Source organism: Urocampus carinirostris, chromosome 5 (genome assembly GCF_059441175.1).
Source record: "Urocampus carinirostris isolate Australia breed hairy pipefish chromosome 5, RoL_Ucar_1.0, whole genome shotgun sequence".
NCBI classification, from domain to species: domain Eukaryota; kingdom Metazoa; phylum Chordata; class Actinopteri; order Syngnathiformes; family Syngnathidae; genus Urocampus; species Urocampus carinirostris.
In genome coordinates, this window is record NC_142353.1 from 46396863 (window position 1) to 46417527 (window position 20665).

Consider the following 20665-nt stretch of genomic DNA (forward strand, 5'->3'; position numbering starts at 1 on the left):
TGCATGGCTTACTCCCTATTAGTGTGTGAGTTTGTGTGAATGGGTAAGTGTGAAGCACATTGTAAAATGCTTCATAGACTTGAAAAGCGCTTTATAAATAAAGACCATTTACCATTTAGCATCTTGATTATCCTCAAAACGTTTGAAGGCTGACTTCCTATTGGTGTGTGTGTGAATGGGTAAGTATGAAGCACATTGTAAAGCGCTTTGGGAGCTCTTCAGTGACTTGAAAAGTGCCATACAAATCCAGACCATTTACCATTTAGCATCTTGATTATCCTCAAAACGTCTGGAGGCTGACTCCCTATTGGTGTGTGAGTGTGTGTGTGAATGGGTTAAGTGTGAAGCACATTGAAAAGCGCTTTGGGAGCTCTTCATTGACTTGAAAAGCGCTATAGAAATGCAGACCATTTACCATTTAGCATCTTGATTATCCTCAAAACGTTTGGAGGCTGACTCCCTATTGGTGTGTGTGTGTGTGTGTGTGTGTGTGTGTGTGTGTGTGTGTGTGTGTGTGTGTGTGTGTGTGTGTGTGTGTGAATGGGTAAGTGTGAAGCACATTGTAAAGCGCTTTGGGAGCTCTTCCGTGACTTGAAAAACGCTATAGAAATGCAAACCATTTACCATTTAAACGTATGTGTGTGGTAATAAGAACATAAAACCAGGAAATATCGTAAATGTATTTACAAAAAAAAAATCATGTCACGAAAATGACGTAGCATAAAAATAATCACCGAAAATACTCCATGAATTTAAAAGGAAAATAACATTAGGGAGTCCTGGTCCAATCAGGTACGCGCTAGCGGTTGACGGTGTCCGTGCACCAATCAGATGTGTTTTCTGCTTCCGGTCTACCTAACATGGCTAACTAGTAGCACCGCTAGCAAGTTGCGGAAAGCCGTCGAGCGTCGTCAATTTCGGTGTCACATTCCCTTTTACCTTCTGTTCCCAGGACTTGTTTAGGAGACATTTTTACAACTAGAGAGGGGCGTCTGAATCTCACGCTTGGTGAGTATAGACCAAATGCGAACGCTTTGAGTGGGGACTTTAGACAAAAATCATGGTTTGTTGTATTGGGGAGGGGGGGGGGGGGGGGTGCACTCCCCTCGAATACACGATCCGATGCCTCGTTTTTGTGATGCTAATCTATAAAATTGGAAATAGTCTGCATTTCTATAGCGATTTTCAAGTAAAAAAAGAAATAAAGACCCCCCAAAGCGCTTTACAAAGAGCTTCACAATTACCCATTCACACACACACACTCACACACCAATAGCGGCCATGCAGCCATGCAAGGCAACTACCTGCTTAACGGGGGCATTAGGGATTCAGTGTCTTGCCCAAGGACACTTCCACATATAACGTTACCGTCTTCCCTTTTCTTGCAATTCTAGCAAAACACATTTCATGATTGTCCCGAGTTGAAAACTTCTCGTTTTACTTTAAAAGCCTCATTTTCTATAAAGGAGCGCGTCCTAATTGAAAAAGGCTTCGTTAACTGACTAGGATGAGAGAAAAATGCACTTTTGCGTCCAGTTTGATTGTACATGACAACAAAAGGGTTTTTCATAACAAGCTGGAAGCTAACATACAGTAATGCTAACATTAGCACAGCTAGCCTTATCCCAGTCGCCATACTAAACGAATCCTTCATGATTATGTGAAAACTAATTCTCGCTATTCCCACTTGCACCACAGGTATTTAATGTTTAAAAATCAGTACAGTTTGCATTAAGCATTTAGCTTTACGTGTTAGGAATCAAGCAGGCCCCCCATCAGGTAGCTAGCTGTCGGCCTGTAGTTGTTGTTGTTCGCTCGTCATAAACGTTTCTCATTTTGGAGCGTTTCGAAAATGTCTTCGAAATGTCTTTATTCTATTTATAAACATTGACTCCATCGTGCATCTCTCGTGTGTTCTCCATCCCGATAGATCTGGCTTCACATCGGGCCATTTTCGTGTCCGAAGGGGGCTTGACGTAGCAGGGACCGAAACGGAGTCCTCTGGAGACTCTTGGATTGTCCAGCCAAAATGTCTTCTATCTTGCCATTCACTCCTCCCGTGGTGAAGAGACTTTTGGGCTGGAAGAAGACGACCAATGGACCCGGCGGAGCGGGTGGAGGAGAACAGAATGGCCAGGAGGAGAAATGGTGTGAGAAAGCTGTCAAGAGTTTAGTGAAAAAGCTGAAGAAGACTGGGCAACTGGACGAACTGGAGAAAGCCATCACGACACAGAACTGCAACACCAAGTGTGTCACCATTCCCAGGTAAAATGTCAAACAAGTCCTATCATTAAAGAAGTCGTGTCATGACGAGTGGTCGAACGCTTAAGTCAAGTCAAGTCACATTTATTTATGACGCCCTTAATCACAAAAATGTCTCAAAGGACTGCACAGGATTACAATTACACAATTGCACAATGACCTGATCTTAAACCAGCATGCGGGCAAGGAACAACTCAAAAACCTCAGTGTGAGGAAAAAAGAGAAACCTTGAGAAAGGACCTCACATGTGGTAATCCCCCTTCCAGGATTGACCAGGGTGAATCACAATTAGCATTACTGTACACAGAATAGTAAACACTAGGTGAGATGTTGAAAATGTCTGGAAAGTGCAGGACAGCAACCACGCCCCCAGCCTGTAAACTAATCCAGAAAGCCTATGACGGCCACGACGCAGCTTCCCATCTCTGCCAGCCTGTAAATGGAGGGGTTGACATGCATCAGGTCAGACGCTGGTCCGCTGACTCATCTCAAATCGTCCTTCTCCTTCGTATCACCACTAAGCAGGACAATACAGAATATGAGGTGGGCATCAATCATTTGCTTTGGAATAGAAGTGTGTCTTAAGCCTCGATTTAAAAATTTCCGTTGAGGTTGCAGATCTTATCTCCGGAGGCAGGGCGTTCCATAACACCGGGGCCCGGATGGAGAATGCTCTCGAGCCCGCAGACTTCTTGGGTCTCGGAGTCACCAGTAGACCGGCATTTTCCTAGCGCAGACTCCGTGCAGGAACATAGGGGGAAATCAAATCGGAGAGATAAGAGGGTGCAAGCCCATGCAAACATTTATACGTTAATAAGAGAACCTTAAAGTCACGTCTTAAGTGGACTGGGAGCCAGTGCAAGTTGGCCAATACAGGAGTAATATGCTCAAACTTTTTGGTCTTAGTCAAAAGTCTAGCTGCCGCATTCTGAACCAGCTGCAAACTTTTAATGCTAGACATCGGGAGACCAGAAAGCAATACATGACAGTAATCGAGCCAAAAAGTAATAAAAGCATGAATTAAAACCTCTGCATCTGATTGGGACAGCATCGAACGAATCTTCGCAATATTACGGAGGTGGTAGAAAGCTATTCTAGTAATATTTTTCACGTGTGACTGAAACGACTGATTAGGATCAAATATAACACCTGGATTTTTGATCGAGTCACTATGGGTGCTTAAAGAAATGTCTGCTGTATCATGTCGCATCCTTGATGACCAGACTCGCGTGCAGTGGGAACACCGATACGCTGGCAAAGATGTTCTTCTGTCTCAAGATAACACCTAATTTATCGCCTGAGAACTGTTCGAGACCTTACCGAATGAATTTGTTTTGTGTTTTGGAATGTGTGTTTACTACAAAAAAAAACGTAGAGTGTATTTTTTCCTCTTGCCACAAATAACAGCAATATTGTTAGTTTTTTTGCAGCCGTTTTTGTCTCACACATAGCATTCTAAACAATAATTGTTGGTTATTGGACTACAAATGTATTTGTGCTCTAGAAATGGAGAAACTTTTAGGGGCAAAAAAACATCCAGGCTCTCAATTTAACTCGCCATCTTCTTTAGTTTTACTCAGTTTCTACATCCATCCATTATCTGCACCGCTTATCCTCAGTAGGGTCGCGGGGGTGCTGGAGCACATCCCAGCTATCTTCGGGCAGTTGGAAGGGGACACCCTGAACTGGTTGCCAGCCAATCGCAGGGTACGCAGGGACGGACAATTCGCTTACTCAGTTTCTATTTCCTGCGAATTGAAATCATTCCTTTTGAAAAGGATCTGTATGTATTTGTGCACTACAAATGGAGCAAGTTTCATTGGCAAAAAAAAAAACCAAACATCCTGGATGAGTTTTTTACCCATACTCGCCTCGATTCAACTTTCCATCTTCTTTAGTTTCAATCAGTTTATCTCTTTCCTGCTAGTTGAAATCATTCCTTTTGAAAATGTCTCATCATTTTAAATGAAAATGAACAGGGATCTGTTCCATTATCGTGTGTAGTTATCGCTCTTTGCATATGTGATATTTGTAAACGCCATTCCTCAAGGTAGAGTTCTGTCAATGATGACATAGTTTTCTTTATTTTTCACTCTGAAGGCAACAAGAGCCTACTTAAAAAACATGGGTAAACACGGGGTATGAATTTTGATAAATTCTGGTGTTTTCTTTTTTTTCACAGTTTAATTCATTTCTTTTTTATATGTGCAGCAACTGCTCTGAAATATGGGGGCTGAGTACACCAAATACGATAGAACAATGGGATACATCAGGACTTTACAGCTATTCTGACCAAACAAGGTAAATGTTCTCAATACTAAATGCCATTGTTAATTTCCTATTTGATATTTATAGCAGTAAGTGCCGAATGCAAACACACGTATTTGATTGAAATAATCAGATATTTTGCTCCCTTCGGATTTCCTTTTAGATCCCTCGACGGCCGCTTGCAGGTCTCCCACAGGAAGGGGCTTCCTCATGTTATCTATTGCCGCTTGTGGCGGTGGCCCGACCTTCACAGCCACCATGAACTGCGTGCTATCGAGGCCTGCGAGTATGCCTTTCACCTCAAGAAGGATGAGGTCTGCATCAACCCCTACCACTATCAGAGGGTCGAAACCCCAGGTACGTTGGATTTCTAGACCTCATCTGTTATACTTGATATGACAGTTTCTATAACTGGACCATTCCTCCCTGAAAGTACTTTCTGAATTTGTTGAGTTGGATTTTTTTCCCCTCTTGAGACACCAAATATGTTTTTGTTAATCTTCAGTGACAAGTGTTAGCTATAACAGAATTATCCCAATATCTGTAGACTATTTTCACATTGTTGAAGTGCAAGAGCGCTACTAATGTTCAATACAGTTTGTAATTGATCATTTCCCTAGGTAAAAGTGAATGTGCACCCGGTGTAATGGTTCACCTAGTAGGCCTGGGTGATGACGCCTAAAAATATCATCTTCGGGATCTGAACATCAGATGTCAGGCACAGTTTTAGGATAACTAATGATGATCATCTTACTAAAGGTGTTATTATACACATTCCAAGTCAGCTTTATATCGTGATTTCAATACAGAAATCCACTCTATGCAAATATGTGTCAGACCCGTTGTTACAATGTGATGAAGCCAAGAAATGATGACTCCTGCAGGGTATATTGCTGTTTAAAGGAGTAATGTATTTGAGCTCATTATTAGTGAGTTATTTTATCCCGAGAGTAAAATCCCTTAAACATGTTTTGATGAATATCTCTATGTTTCGAAGACTAATAGTGCAGAAACTAAGTGAACTCTGTTGGCTTTTACTATTCCTACAGTTCTGCCTCCAGTACTTGTGCCAAGACACTCTGAAATCCTGACTGAGCTGCCGCCTTTAGATGACTACACTCATTCCATACCTGAGAACACCAACTTTCCTGCGGGGATCGATCCTCCAAATAACTACATACCTGGTGAGGTTGCATTTGTGTCACGTCAGCTTCGGATGTAGACTTGGTCTGAAACATCTTAATGATAGACTTTTTGTTCGACTCTCTCGGAGTCAAATATCCTAATCATCAAATTAACACTTAAGCTTTTTATAGACCAGGGCCATAATTTTGGTTGGGGTTCGGATTTCCAACCATTTTTCTGCAAGATGTGATATAATTAATACCGAAGGCGTATAGGTAAAAGTGGACGTGTTGTTGTTGTTTTTTAGCCAGATGTGGCAGTCGGGATGTGAAACTATATTTTTTGCAGTGAAAATAATGCATGATTATGATTCTGTTCTTTAAACTCATTGTGAGATGTCAATGTATATTCAAAGAATACAAATGTTCAGGTCAAGTCCTGTTTATTTGTTTGGCCCTTAATCACAAAGAGTCTCAAAGGACTGCACAGACCACAGACTATTATGAGAGCATCCCCTGATCTAAAACCGACATGAGGGCAAGGAAAAACTCAAAAACCTCAACAGGAGGAAAATGAAGAAAACTTGAGAAGGGCCCGCACATTAGGTCATCCCTCTTCCAGGCTGCAACGGATGTTGCAATAATAAATAATACACAGATATTGTCAACATAAAATATAGGTTATTGTGACGAGGACTCAAACTCTGATTCCTGATTTTATTTGGTTTCGATCTCAGCTTTTAGATCATTAAACCTCCTGTATTTAACAAAAACTACCAAAACTCGTTCTGCATTCATTACCTACCCCGTAGTCATAAAGTGTTATCAATTACTAGCTTGTATAGGCGTAACCAGATTGCTCAAGCACCCCCAAATTCCACCCAAGCACCCTCAAAAATGATAACATGTTAAAAACTCTTTTCCTTAAAAAAAAAGACAGGCTAGGCTTAAATATGATGGAAAAACCCTATCTAAAAAAAGTAGAACAAAACAAAAATGTGAACAACGCAGCTGCCTTGAAATAGTGCCGTCCATTTTATTGAATTAAATTTAAATTGACAGTTTTAGTTCAGTCAAGTCATGTTTATTTGTATAGCCCTTAATCAGAGTCTCAAAGGGCTGCACAGACCATAGATTTGCAAACCACAGACTACTATGACACCATCACCTGATCTAAAACCTACATGAGGGCAAATAATACACAGATATTGTCCACATAAAATATTGGTTATTCATATGCTATAGAATAGAATTGTGTTTTAAGCTTTGTTTTAAACATTCCCACTGAGGTTGCAGATCGAATCTGTTACATTTAAGTATTTTTGTTTTGCCTTTCAAAACACACAGAGACATGGTCTTTGTCGCTATATACTATTGAATTGTCCTGTCCTTCCTTCATTTGAACAGAAACCCCTCCACCGGGCTACATCAGTGAGGATGGGGAGGCCAGTGATCAACAAATGAATCAAAGCATGGATACAGGTAACACAACCTTGAGTTTCAAATTGTAGCAGTGCTCCTGAAGGCATGCCGTTTGAAGGTTACATATTGCACTGTACATTCTTTTGTCAACAAGTTGCACACTTTAGCCTTCTCCTTTTGAATCGCAGATCTTTTTTATTTTTCATCCTTTTGCCAGGTTCTCCCGCAGAGATGTCTCCTAGCACGCTGTCACCTGTGAATCACAGCATGGGTAAGACTGCAATGCACTTGAATGGATACATTTCATATTTACTCTGAACTCGGGATCGACTGATATGGGTTTTTCAGGACAGATACCGATTATTGGCATTAACGCAACGGATACTTGTTGCTGATATTCATCTGCTGTAAAAGCTTAATAGTTGGCGTGAGAAATTTTTAATAATGCAAAAAGAAACAAAAAACTGTTGTTTTCAATTTATATACAATTTTTAATAGCTCACTGATACATTTTCACTGTAAATAAATGAGAATTTTTACACAACTTACATGACTAATCTTTCACTTAAGCCAAAAACTCATGCTGCAGGAAATAAAATTGGGCTTTGCAGCAACTTGTTTAAAGGTACATGAAAACTTTATTAGCTTCTTGATTTTTAAAAAAAAAGGTCAATTTAACCAACACGACTTAAATAAACTTAAAACTAAATGTGCATGGAAATTTCAACAGATCGGGCAAACTGAAAAGTGTGGGCACTGCTGTTTTAGGGCTAGAGTGACGAACTAATCTTATGGTAACAGCTAATCAATCAGCCTTCCACTTTAGCTTACACGCTTGATTGATGAACGAATGCTAGGATAAGAGCTGATCCATCAGATTTCACCCGAAGGTGCTTCACTAAAACAAGTAAAGTGCTCTTTTTGGGCTTAATCACACTCATGCTTTTCTTCTATTTTAAAATCTCTATATTATCGGCGGCTTGATTCCGGTCTGCAGCGTTTGGTGTCCGTAAAGTTTTGTCTCGGTGGCTCTGCCTTAGTCGCTTTTCCCATCAGAAGGCGTGAGTTGGGGAGAGAGGGCGAGGGGAGGAGCAAGCAAAGCTCTCGCCTGCTCCTCTAACCCAGTTTTAAATATATTTAATCGGCCGAATGATGAAAAAGTCCGGTACCGATATCCGTCAAATTCCCCAATATTGCCGCACGATAATCGATCGACCTCTACTCCGAACCGTAATATGAGGACAATTTCTCCATCCTTAAGTAGACCTCCAACCGGTGACTTACTCCGAACCGGCGTTCTGGTGCTCGATAGCCTACTACGAGCTGAATCAACGCGTCGGGGAGACGTTTCATGCCTCACAACCTTCGCTGACTGTGGACGGATTTACCGACCCTTCTAACTCCGAGCGATTCTGCTTGGGTCTTCTCTCTAACGTCAACAGGAATGCCACAGTGGAGATGACAAGAAGGCATATAGGTAATATGCAGGTTCATGCACGGAAAGCCATTCTATTTGAAAACGATATTTTCAAAGCCACGATTTTGTTAAGAGAACTCTTTTAGCAACTCCGATTCCCACGCTGTGTATAATATTGACTGTATATAGTCTAACTGTGGTCTCGTTTCTGTGCATTCAGGAAGAGGCGTCAGACTATATTACATCGGTGGGGAGGTGTTTGCCGAGTGTCTGAGTGATAGTGCCATCTTTGTCCAGAGTCCTAACTGCAATCAGCGGTATGGATGGCATCCGGCAACAGTCTGTAAAATTCCACCAGGTGATTTGCTGAAACGGTTTGTTTCATGTTTAATAGCAGGCGAAGGTTTACCCACTTTATGAAACCGGCAACTCAAATTCCAGGTGCTTCCAATTCTTCCTCTATTCCAAAACCCTTCATACCACAAAAAGCCTTTAGCTTCTTTTTATGCAAGTTTACTTTTTAATGAGAGTTAAACTGCATCGATGGTATGTCTATGCAAAAACGGTGTATGTTGATGCTGAAAATATCGATTGCATTTTGTACGAACGTCATTTGTATCGAATTAAAATTGTTAATTGGTTTACTGCAAAATTAAAATGTATTTGCTGTTGAACTGAGCATTGTTTAAAGCAGGGGTCAGCAACCTTTTTGATGTGGAGTGCCACTTTCAAATTTTCTTGTAAACCGTGTGCCACACCAAGATTAATGACTCGCACATTTTTTTTTTTTATATCCAACAGAGCTGTCATTTAACACCAGTCCGGATATACACCATGGATATACATTGAAATCGTATAACTCACCATTTTATCTTCCACTATTCTTGTTCATCACTAAACTAAAAAATGGATTAGAGCAACATGTGGAAAGGCCTGTAGCCAACCACGACTTCAACATTTTACCACAATAATTAACCAGAATCAAGCATTCTTCATCAACAATGAACTACAATCAAAAACAAGTGATATGGACAGCTAAAATATCATTCATCAATGAAATCTTATTGCAGAAAATATTAAAACTTGAAATAACAGCAGCAAGGCAGAAGGCTACTTGAAAATAAGTGCAACGCGCTTTAATGTCTAATTCATGTTTCGTCTCGTAATGACGTTTAACACTTGATGTGCGAGGTACAGCGCTCTCGTGGCATAATGCACAAACGGCACGGTCATTTTTTTTGCACAAAGTCCCAGTCATCTGTCCACGCTGGCTGAAAAGAACGAGACTTTTTTTGCTGGAGGAGCCGTCATGATTCATTCATTTATAGCACGCCGGTGTTTCTGTGGCTGCGTTAAAACACAGATCTTTCCCCCTCGGCGAGGCGCGGCACAGAAACGCACTCACGAAGCAGAGGAGGAGGGGCGCACAACTGAAAATGTCTAAATTTCAGGTATAGGTGCGCTTTTAAAAAAAAAAATCATTGTTATTTGTATTATTTTGCCGTGCGCTTGCGTGCCACTGCTGGCATGCGTGTCATAGGTTGCTGACCTCTGGTTTAAAGTATTACTGACTTGTGTTGCATGAATATTAATATGTCAATATGCAAGCTGATTTGACGTTCTCCCGTTTAATTTTTCATTTGAGAACGGATGCATACAAAGTCAATCAATAATTTAGTCACAAATGAGGTATAATTTTAGCACCATACCTCTTTCCGTCCACTTGACTTCTACGCTGAGTCATTATTTTAAGACATCAGTTTTACCCCCAAGCAATGTCCCCTCTAAGCTGCGCGCGTGTGCAATCGCGCACTGCCCGCACATTCTCAGCGCACAAGAAAATCAATCCAACGCAATGTTCCCTCTAAGCTGCGTGTGGGCGCAATTGCGCACCCACCTCCCAGAGCTTTTCCGCGCACAAGAAAATCGAGCCAGCTCCCAAAAATCAGGGCTCGAAATTGCTCATTAAGAAGCGAATTAAGTCAAAGTGACAGTGCATGAAGGTCAAAATACAAGGGTTCCCCTGACGCTGTGTTCTAAATGCGGTATTTTGACGTCAAGGTCGAAGTCGAACAAAGTTGAGTTGAGTCAGTAGAGTTTTTCGAGAACCGGCTTCTTCGGCTCGGCTCACTAAAGAGAACCGGCTCTTTCGGGTCCTAAACGGCTCTTCGGGTTGTTTTTGCTTCTTTCATCCCTACACGACCAAATATTATGTAAAATTGTGCACAAAATGACTTAAAGGAAGGGGGGGAAATAGAACAAAAAAGAAAAAAAAATACCGAAATGAAAAAGTAGTGAAAAGCTGAGAAGAAAGAAACAAAGGGAAGAGAAAAAAGACGGAAAATTCTGGGAAAAAACGGAAAAAAAGGGAAGAAAGAAACAAAGGGAAAAAAGTAAACGGAGAACAAAAAGAAAAAGTAACGGCTAGGAAAAAATAAACACGATGAGATTTTTTTTTTTAAAGGAATTAAAAAAGGGGGGGAAAAAAACGGAAAAACAAGAAAAAGTTTGGTTTGCATTCAAATCATTTCCAATGATACCAAGTCAATCTTGTTGCCAACATTGTACTGCTACTCAAAAATGTAATTAATTACAGTTGTGTATCGTGCAACCGACTCAATAGGCTCCCAAAACTGTTAGTATTATGCGACAAAAGATACCAGGAAAAAAAAGAAATGGGAATCTTGTGAAAGAATTGTAAAAACAAATGACATTTGTAGGCCATCATACATGAGTCAATTCATTCAAAAGTGAAACATTTTTTGCATTGCTGGAAACTCAGCAAAATGTATTTTGATGTCCAGTTTTGGACAATGATTTAGTTGCCACACTTGGGATTGCTGTTGCACACTGTTGTTTCAAGCGTTGCTCACCCACTTTGTGTGAACGCTCAGACCCGTAGAAAATTCGAGGGAACATTGCCCTCAAGTGTTCATATACTTATCAACCCCCTTCTATGTGTACCTATTTCTCCCCATTCAGGTTGCAATTTGAAAATCTTCAACAATCAAGAATTTGCAGCTTTGCTCGCCCAGTCTGTTAACCAGGGCTTCGAAGCGGTCTACCAACTCACCAGGATGTGCACCATCCGCATGAGCTTCGTCAAAGGCTGGGGAGCAGAGTACAGGTGATCGTGTCACAAATATGAAGCTCTTGAACAGAGCACATGAGTGGAATTCTACACACAGTGTTAAATGACCGTAAGCGGCCAGAAGCGTTTTTCTTTAGATGTCTTTCCAGTACATACCTGTCGCGCTCCAGGGCTCCATGCCCTTACAAACTGTCGTATTTTCCCTCACAAAATACAAAATAATCTTACACCATATTTTTTTTCAAAAGTGTTTATTGATGTAGTTTAACATGTTATATTGTACAGTACTTGTGTTTCGTTACATCGTTCTGTACTTATTCTTAATATATATCTATTATCTATCTATCTACCTTGGTCATATCTCTCAAGAGGGGTGACCGACAGCAAGACAAACACATACAACAACAAAGAAAATAAAAGGGGGAAAAAAAAACACACTCCAAATTTTTGGGGCCATGGCCAACCCAATTGCCCAAACACCCAAACAAGTTAGGCACCTCGGCACCCAAGTCAGTCCCTCCAGATGAAACGGAACACCAGAAAGCGGCCATGTCACTCGGGTCAGGGTGACACAACACACTCTTTTGTTCAACAGCTTTCACTGGTTTACCCCTGCCGCATTATAGGGGTGCCCAGCCCATCCTTAAGAACGCAAAAAAATCTTTAAAATAATAATAAATAAATAAATCAGGAACAGTTGTTACAATATCCATGAATAATACTTTAAATTAAAATTTGTAAATAAAGATATTTTTTGGAGGAAAAAAATGAGTCGGCATCTCTATTTTGTAAACCAAAGCACAATATCAAGCGTCGATGCTCGTATTTTCAATTTCAAACAGACGATTTAACATGGACAGAAAATACCAAGCTTTGCAGCCTTGTGACTGGGAAACATGTTTTTCATAAGTCTTGTGAAGTAATCGGCAACTGTTGGAGGTATTTTGTGCTCAAATGGCAAAACGTCATTTCTGCAGCTGTCGAGGAGTAGCTTTATTGTTTTAATAAGCTTATTTGTAAGGTGCCGTTTGAGAAAAAGTGTTTGAGAGCTCTCTTTAAAGAGTTGAGCCGAAAGAGCCAGTTCTCTAAAAAGAGACGGACTTTCTTTCACTACATCAAACCGCTCGCTTCGTTTGCAAAGAAAAAAAACGATGCCGAGATAGAGGCTACCGCGGCGAACTGGTTTGACTTGATTGATATGCCGTTTGGTGATGTAGTGGATGGTACCCATCATTGTCAAATTTGTGTTTTTTTGTATGTCGTACACGTCTGAAAATACATCATAAACGTACTTTGTATGGCAAAAACGTACAGGTTCACAGGTATAACAGTAGGGCTAGTTTGATAACTCGTAAGAAATGCTCTCTTTCGCTTTGGACCATAAATACCGTATCTGCGAATGGTAAAATGTATTTTAATGTTTTTTTTTGTTTTGTTTTTCCAGAAGGCAGACTGTGACGAGCACTCCATGTTGGATTGAGTTGCATTTGAACGGTCCTCTACAGTGGCTAGACAAAGTCTTGACCCAGATGGGTTCCCCTTCCGCACGCTGTTCCAGTATGTCCTAGAGAAAAAAACGGAACACCCCTCGTAAGAAAACGACGACCACCATCAAATTTTAAGATTGAAATCCCGACAGACCGATTTTTCTTTTGTGGATCCTCACCACAGACCTTCGTTCGACACTCGCCCGCCCCCTTATAAGAATCCAAAATTTGGCACTTTGTGAGTCTTCTTTGTCACGCACCTTGTTAAACTGCTTCTCCCCAAATCATATATGAATAGTCACATCTATATGAGGTCAAAAAAATCAAATCTAAAGTGTTCTTGTGTAGCGAAGGAGGGGAAAATACCAAAAATGTTGGAATATTTCTCAGTCGAGGGCTTGCGATAGTGCTCTGGACCTGCCTTCCAGTATTATTCTGAGAATATCTTTCATTTCTCAAAGAAATATCCCCCGTGTTTTGTCAGGATTCAGGTATCTTTTTCAAGGTGGCCGTGGAGCGGAACTTTTCTATATCAAAGAAATGAAATCGACCTCGCTGTACGCTAGACTTGAATCCCCCGCCTCCCCGTTTTTGTTTTAACTCCTGTGTCGTTATAAGACATACGACTTACTTAACTGACAAATAGGAATGTTGGTTTGAAAATCCAAAAGACGTAAACAAACTGAAAGTTCAGTGTGTTTGTTCATTTCTTTGTCATTATATGGCAGTATTTGTGTCCACGGCGAAGTCCCGTCGTAAAGCCCGGGTTTACGAGCTAGGCTCCGAGGGACGCGCCGGGGACCGGGACCAGAGAGGATCGGCTTCTTTTGTCTTTTCCGAGGAGAGGCATTTTATCGTCTCATCGGGATTCGTTGAAGGTATCAATGAGTACGCATCATCGGTTTTAGCCTATATCCCAATTGTTTTGCTACTTTTTTGTATTCTCATGTATTTTTATATAGAAATCGACTTCAAATGTTCTGTCATTCACACTTTCTATTAAAGTCATATTTTCCAAAAAAAGAAAAACAGCTCTAAGGTAAACTGACTTTGAGGGCTCGGATCATTCCGTTATTTGGCCCAAAGGGTTCCGTTTGCAGCTCCTTGTCGTCGTTGCTTGAGTATTTGCAACTGTGCTATATAGCTCGGGGGTCGGGAACCTATATGGCTCAATATCCCGAGTATAAATGGCTCGGAGATAAAAAGCTATTTTCCTTTGCAGCGTTCCAATTCTGATACGTCGAGTTCGGTGCCGAAGCTAGGCTGCCGGTTCCGGGATATAAAAGGCACAGTCTTAACTACAATTTACAGTCAAGGTATCGCACGACGAGACCTCTTTTTCGGCTGTACTTGAAGCTCGTGAAATAATGTATTTTCACTGTTGAGAAAAATCCACTGAACTATCTGTAAACACCCAAAAACGCCGTCCAAGCACATAGAGTAATTTGATTAAGTGGGCGCGAGGGATGGCCAGATCTCTACACACATAGCGTGCCCACCTCACACACGCCCACTGCGCTGAATGTAAATACACCCGTGAATTTAACCTTTGCCTTTTTTGGGTGACATTTTTATAAAAGGACTCTGCTTGCACCTTGTTTTGAAACCGTTCTTTACGGGGGGAAAATGGGGTTTAACAATTTTAAGACAAGTTAAAGTGGAATATTTGTTGAAATGGGACACAGGCTCTGGCATTATTTTGTCATAAATGTTATCAAATCAGTGAAATCAAATGAGCTGAAGAATTAGCTTTTGTCTGGAGAGCGGGTTGACTGAATTTTGTCTTGAAATATACGATAAGGCTTTCGATCCAGAAAAAAATTGGACATATTTTGCTATTCAGGCTCTTTGGGTCCAAAAGGTTCCCGACCCCCGCTTTGGCTCATCATCTCTTGACAAACACCGTGATAGTAGCCTTTTTGTGCTTGGTGGAGATGTCATGTCAGCTAGAATTCAAAAATCTTCTCCTCGCACGGGAGTTGACTTTTCTGTACTCCAAAGAAAAGTGCTAATGTGCCCCCTCACTGGGACCGTTGGTGTTGTGTATTGTATTGTTCTGTCTCTTCAGATCTCGTATTCCGCCACTTCTTTGCTCTTCCCTTCTTGTCAGTGTGTCGCCGGTGCAAGTTTGAACATGTCTCCTTGATCCTTTGTTGTAAATGTGTTGACTTTGAGGCGCTAGCGATTGTACTTGAAAGTGTATCGAGTGACGCTCGGATTTGAGGACGTCGACTATGTTAAGAGGGTTTCGGCGTCGTTCTGATCTTTGGCCTACAACATATGAATGTGAAAAAAAAACCCCGATGTGGACCGTACGTACAAACGCATATTAGTCGTACAGTATTGTGTATTTAACGGTTCTCTTTTTACAACGCAATCAATACAGTAGATGTTGCAATGTTACCAGTAGAGGGCGGTATTATTAGAGCTGGGTTTTCCTCTGACCACAAGCTTTCTCAGGCGTGGGGCATATTATGCAGACCTAATGAAAACACTAATAAAGGGTTTTATTCTCACCTCTTGTGCTTACTCGTTATTTTTTCTTGGTATTTTTGGGTTGACCCACATGGGGCAGCAGTGAGGCACGGTCACAATTCCAAATAAATAGAATAGAATAGAATAGAATATACCTTTATTGTCATTGTTACAAAATGGGTTGAACATATTGTGACAACGACATTGGACGTGGCAATCCAGGTCCACATTTACAGTGAGGATGGAAGAGAACAAAGAAGATGTTTGTATTGTCCTTGTTGCAGGCCTTGTTTTGCTCCGGAAGGGGGGTGAGGGACAGACAGAGATGGTCGGATCCAGCGAGTTGGGGGGAGGGGGGAAGCTCTGTACGCATGTTTGATGTTACTGTACACGCGGCCCAGTGTTTTCCCCCCCTGGTTGCACAGTCCACGTATTGAATGAATTCAGGAAGTACGGTCCTTAAGCATGCCTGATTAAAGTCGCCGGCGACGATAAAAGCCCTGTCTAGGGACAATTTGAATCGGCCAATTAACCTGACATGCATGTTTTTGGAATGTGGGAGGAAACCATGCAAGCACAGGGAGAACATGCAAACTCCGTATAGGAACGTTCGATCCCATGACCTCAGGACTGTGCCACAGGCGCTAACCACTGCTCTGTCGTGCTGCCACAATACTACTACAGTAATGCTATATGACAAAATACCACTACAGAATTATTTACTCCCAAAATACTACTATGGAAATACTACAAAACATTACAAAAATACTACTAAAATACTGCTTTGAAAATACATCAATTATACTTCTACGGGCATACCAAAAAATACCAATACATACTACTATAATATAAAAAACTACAAGAGAAATATTACTCAAAAAAAAACTAGTACAAGAGGTTTACACCAGAAATACTGCAAATGACACTAAAAGCGATGCTACAAAAATACTATAAAAATAAAACTACAGTGACACTGTTCTACAAAAATACTACAGAAATACTAGATATACAACAAACATTCTTATATGGAAATACTACAAAGTACAAAAGAGACAAAACAAAAATAATACGACAGTAATACTACAAAATACTATAATCATAAAACTACTGTCATAATACGAAAATACTCTAAATTTACAACAAAAAATCTACTTTCGAAATACATCAAAATTACTACTAAACACTAAAAAATAGTACTGATGAAATACTACGTAAAATTACTCCAGAAGTACCACTAAAATAGCACGTAAATAAAACCACAGGAACAACCAAAAACTACAGAACTTCAAAAAATCTATCTCTATCCATCTATCTCTATACCTATCTATATCTATATTTATCTCTATCCATCTCTAGCTACCTATATCTATCTATGAATCTCTATCTCTATCCATCCATTTCTATCTATCCATCTCTATCTATATATCTCTATTTGTCTCATATCTATGAATTTCTATCTATCCATCTCTATATCTATCTCTATCCATCGTTCTCTATCCATCTCTATCTATGAATCTCTATATCTCTATCTATGAATCTCTATCCGTCTCTCTCTCTCTCTCTCTCTCTCTCTCTCTATCGTTATCTCTCCCTATCTATCTATGAATCTCTATCCATATCTATCTCTATATTTATCTATCTCTATAGTTATCTCTATCAATCCATATCTATCTCTATGAATCTCTAATTATCTCTATAAATCTCTATCTATGAATCTCTATCCATCTATGGATCTTTATCGATCTCTATCCATCTCGATCTCTATTCAGCTCTATATCTATCAATCTTTTTCGATCTATCTTTATCGATCTATCTATCTAGACATCTCTCTATCTCGTTTATTATTATACAGACGCAGTTGGGTTTTGTGAATCTACCGACTAAGTTTTCCCCTTTTAGGCCGCCGTAGATGACGCACTCGCCAATAGTGGAGTGAAGAAGATGGCATTTACACTTTATTCTCTCATCCAAGCTGCGATTCTCTGCGTCAACGCCGTCGCCGTTCTGCACGAAGAACGCTTTTTGAGTCGAAGTGAGTTTCGGAGACGCAACATTTTGACGAAGTCGACATTTGATCCGGTGACTTGCTCGATTGTTGTTGTTAGCAACCAAGCTAACGTAAAGTAGTACTTCGTTATCGAGGTCATGGTACAAATTGCACCGTGTTACAAAACGTTTTGAAATATCGCGAGGAAAGCTTCAATAAATAAGTGCACAAGACTTAAAAAAATGTATCCCTAGCCCATGTGTAAAAAGGGCTATTCATATTTTATATATTGACTTTTTTGTCATTTGATATAAAAATAAATAGCAGTGGTGCAGTGAAAATTTTGCCTAAATTGTCCAATTTTAATCATTTGGACTGCAGGAATAAAATTAGTATAATGACTTAATGATTGAGGAAGATCTTACGTCTAGTCTCTCATGACTATTGGCAAGGTTGGGTAGGGTTACTTTACCTGGATTACTTTCAATGACTTTTGGATGACTCCGATACCAAATATGCTAATAAAAGACTAAAGAAACCACATATGAATAAAATGATGACTCACAACACATGGTAAACTTTCTCTCTTGGCTTTGATCTCTTTGATCTCCGGCAAAAAGAACATCAAATGTGACAGAAACAAGATGAAAATAAATCCAAACAGCTTGCCAACATCATTTTTGCCGTTCCATGGATTCCGTTACTCCCCAAGCCTGCACAAAATGGAGTCATTTGATTCATATTTAGTTTCTTTTGGCATTAAAGAACACAAAATGCTACGCTTTTTTGTCAGTGATGGACAATTCGGGGCCATTCGTATCCACAAAATGAGTCCGAATAAGGATCATTTTCATTTCAATTTGCTTTTTGTCCTCCGTATTGCAACCTCTCTTGAACCGTTCTCGCGCTTAATGTGCATGCTGTGGCAGTCAACCGTCTCCCTTGCCTGCTCAACACTCGTATTAGCCAAACAACCAAAAGTGACTTACGTTCAGTTAGAGACCCCGGTGGGGACCGATCGCACCCCGGCGGCCAGCCAGGGTTCAAACACAGGACGGTAAACGACGAACCCCTCCCGTTGTCACGGTAACTCTTCTGTGCGTAGTGGGATGGGGAACGGACCGCGGCGTCGGCGGATTCGGCGACGAACCGGGTATCAAATCCCAACTGATGACCTTGATCCGCTCCGTGCGCACCGTCATGAGAGGTGAGTCGCCGAACGTCTCCCGAAGGTCTGGGACGGACACCGATCCCTTCCCGATGTGTTCCCGCAGTGCCTCTGATCGCCGTGAATTCCGTCTGCATGGTTCTGTTGCTGCTGTTCGGATGAACGGGATCGGGAACGCGGACGGAATCCGTCCTCTTCGGAATCTCAGGAAAGCTTACGGGTTCCATACTGTAAGAAACAAATGTATGAAAATAAATTGTCCTTAATGTACCCCCACCCAAAAACTTCACGGCCTGAATGATATATATTGAATTAATAAATGAAAATGAAGGAATTTGGACCTGGGGTCTCACTGACCTTCAAAACGAAGGGGTTTTGCACCTAAATCCCATGACCTCAGTGTCAAACTCCTTTTAACTCGGGGGCCACACGATAGAACAAACATTCTGTCGGGGCCGGAGTAGTAGATTGAAAGAGAAAGAAATAAGAGAAAGAGGGAGGGAAAAGGAGAGAGGGCGGGACAAAGAAAGAAAAAGAGGGAGATTGAGAGAGCGCAAGAAACAAAAGATAAAAAGTCACAAGAGAGGGGGAAAAGAAAGGGAGAGGAAGAAGGAAATCCAAAGAGAAATAGAAAGACAGAATGAGAGATAAGAGAAAAGAAAGCGCGAAGGGTAGGAAGAGAGAAAAGGAAAATGTGAAGTTAGAGCAAAAGAAGTTAAAAAAGACACAGAGAGAGAAAGAGACAAAGAGCAACAAAGGAAGAGAAAAAGAGACAGGGAGTGAAAGAGACAGAGTGGGAGAAAAGGGGTGGAAAAGAAAGAGAGAGAGAGAGAGAGAGAGAGAAAGAAATACAAGTACAGTGTCTTTGTTCGAGGCACCAGGCTTTGGCAACATCAAGTGGACATATTTCAACCCGCATCTTGTTTTTCTCTTGCGCTTCTCTGAGTGTTGTCTCGCCGGCCGGATTCAATCCCTCAGCGGGCCTGATCTAGCCCGCGGGCCGCCTGTTTGACACCTGTGTCCTAAAACCTGATACCACGTATTCCCACCGTTATTTGATTTTACAGCCTCTGAGACACATCCGCTATTCCAATGAATAACCTTAAACCGGTTCACAATCCTTTCGTCATCTTTGGGGCAGGGAGGGATGACGTTTTGTGCACGTCCGCGATCACTTAACCCCAAAATAAGGGGCTGAGAACTTTTTTGAACCATGCTAAATTTATTGCACCCTGGTCGTTCTGGAGGGGGGATTCCCACTTGCCATGGTTTCTTTTTTCCTCACGTTGAGACTTTGGGTTTTCCCTTGCCCGCATGTTGGTTTCAGATCAGTCCTTTCAGACATTTTTGTGATTAAGGGCCAAAGAAAGAAATGGGACTTGACTTCACTGGAGACACAACGTGAGGGTTATGTGTTATTCAACATATACCGTCATCGGATTGTTATACCGTGAGTTCAATGTAAATGAAATATGAAATACTTTATATTAATTTCCAACTACTCCATAATAAAGATGTGAAATAGTTTGGAGTATTTTTGTAAATCATTGTGTTGTTTTTATCACCTTTTGTGGCGATGTTGTCGAGTTTAAAGGGACAGCGTGTGGCGTTTGACCACGAGATGTCGCCGTAAACACGAGCGCTACAAAGCACAAGGAGGAAAACAAACTAAGGAGACCCAAGAGTGACCAAACTGCAACATTTTTCAGGTTTGTTTTTGCACAGCCTTTTTCCAACGAAAGGGAAAATCAGTATATGGAAGATAGGCAAGAAAAGAAATAAAGGAAAAATTAGAAATAGGAAAGGTAAATGAAAACAAGGAATAGAGAAAAAGAAAGGAGGAACAAAGGAAAATAAATCAAAAGAAAAAAATAAAGGAACAAAGAGAGAAAAACAAACAGGGAAAATAAAAGAAAAGAAGAAAAATAAATCAAGAAATTGAGAAAAACAAAGGGGAGTATAAA

At 40.8% G+C, this 20665-nt stretch overlaps 2 protein-coding genes across 3 annotated transcripts; both read left to right on the top strand.

Moving 5' to 3' along the window:
• The first annotated feature begins 862 nt into the window (after positions 1–862).
• On the top strand, positions 863–15587 carry LOC148366535 (SMAD family member 2). 2 transcript variants are annotated; one of them, XM_088336999.1, is made up of 11 exons: positions 863–1008; positions 1931–2265; positions 4474–4563; positions 4694–4887; positions 5580–5714; positions 7062–7136; positions 7294–7347; positions 8338–8553; positions 8714–8851; positions 11476–11620; positions 13029–15587. In XM_088336999.1, exons 2-11 carry the CDS (start codon positions 2030–2032, stop codon positions 13150–13152), a joined length of 1407 nt encoding a protein of 468 aa, XP_088193125.1. In that variant the 5' UTR covers positions 863–1008; positions 1931–2029; the 3' UTR covers positions 13153–15587. The 2 variants fall into 2 exon arrangements, with proteins under 2 accessions (XP_088193125.1, XP_088193126.1); XM_088337000.1 differs by having other exon boundaries at positions 8341–8553.
• Positions 15588–17417: 1830 nt separating this feature from the next.
• On the top strand, positions 17418–20232 carry LOC148366536 (immediate early response 3-interacting protein 1). The gene is made up of 3 exons (XM_088335254.1): positions 17418–17578; positions 18639–18740; positions 18808–20232. Exons 1-3 carry the CDS (start codon positions 17488–17490, stop codon positions 18861–18863), a joined length of 249 nt encoding a protein of 82 aa, XP_088191380.1. The 5' UTR covers positions 17418–17487; the 3' UTR covers positions 18864–20232.
• Positions 20233–20665: the final 433 nt, after the last annotated feature.

What these genes read in the sequence shown, in the direction of transcription:
- LOC148366535 (XM_088336999.1), top strand. Translation starts at nt 2,030, where the DNA reads ATGTCTTCTATCTTGCCATTCACTCCTCCCGTGGTGAAGAGACTTTTG. An exon ending in AAGTGTGTCACCATTCCCAG is followed by an intron (nt 2,266 to 4,473) that starts GTAAAATGTCAA and finishes TTATATGTGCAG; the next exon opens with CAACTGCTCTGAAATATGGG. An exon ending in AGCTATTCTGACCAAACAAG is followed by an intron (nt 4,564 to 4,693) that starts GTAAATGTTCTC and finishes ATTTCCTTTTAG; the next exon opens with ATCCCTCGACGGCCGCTTGC.
- LOC148366536 (XM_088335254.1), top strand. Translation starts at nt 17,488, where the DNA reads ATGGCATTTACACTTTATTCTCTCATCCAAGCTGCGATTCTCTGCGTC. An exon ending in AGAACGCTTTTTGAGTCGAA is followed by an intron (nt 17,579 to 18,638) that starts GTGAGTTTCGGA and finishes TTCTGTGCGTAG; the next exon opens with TGGGATGGGGAACGGACCGC. An exon ending in CGTGCGCACCGTCATGAGAG is followed by an intron (nt 18,741 to 18,807) that starts GTGAGTCGCCGA and finishes GTGTTCCCGCAG; the next exon opens with TGCCTCTGATCGCCGTGAAT.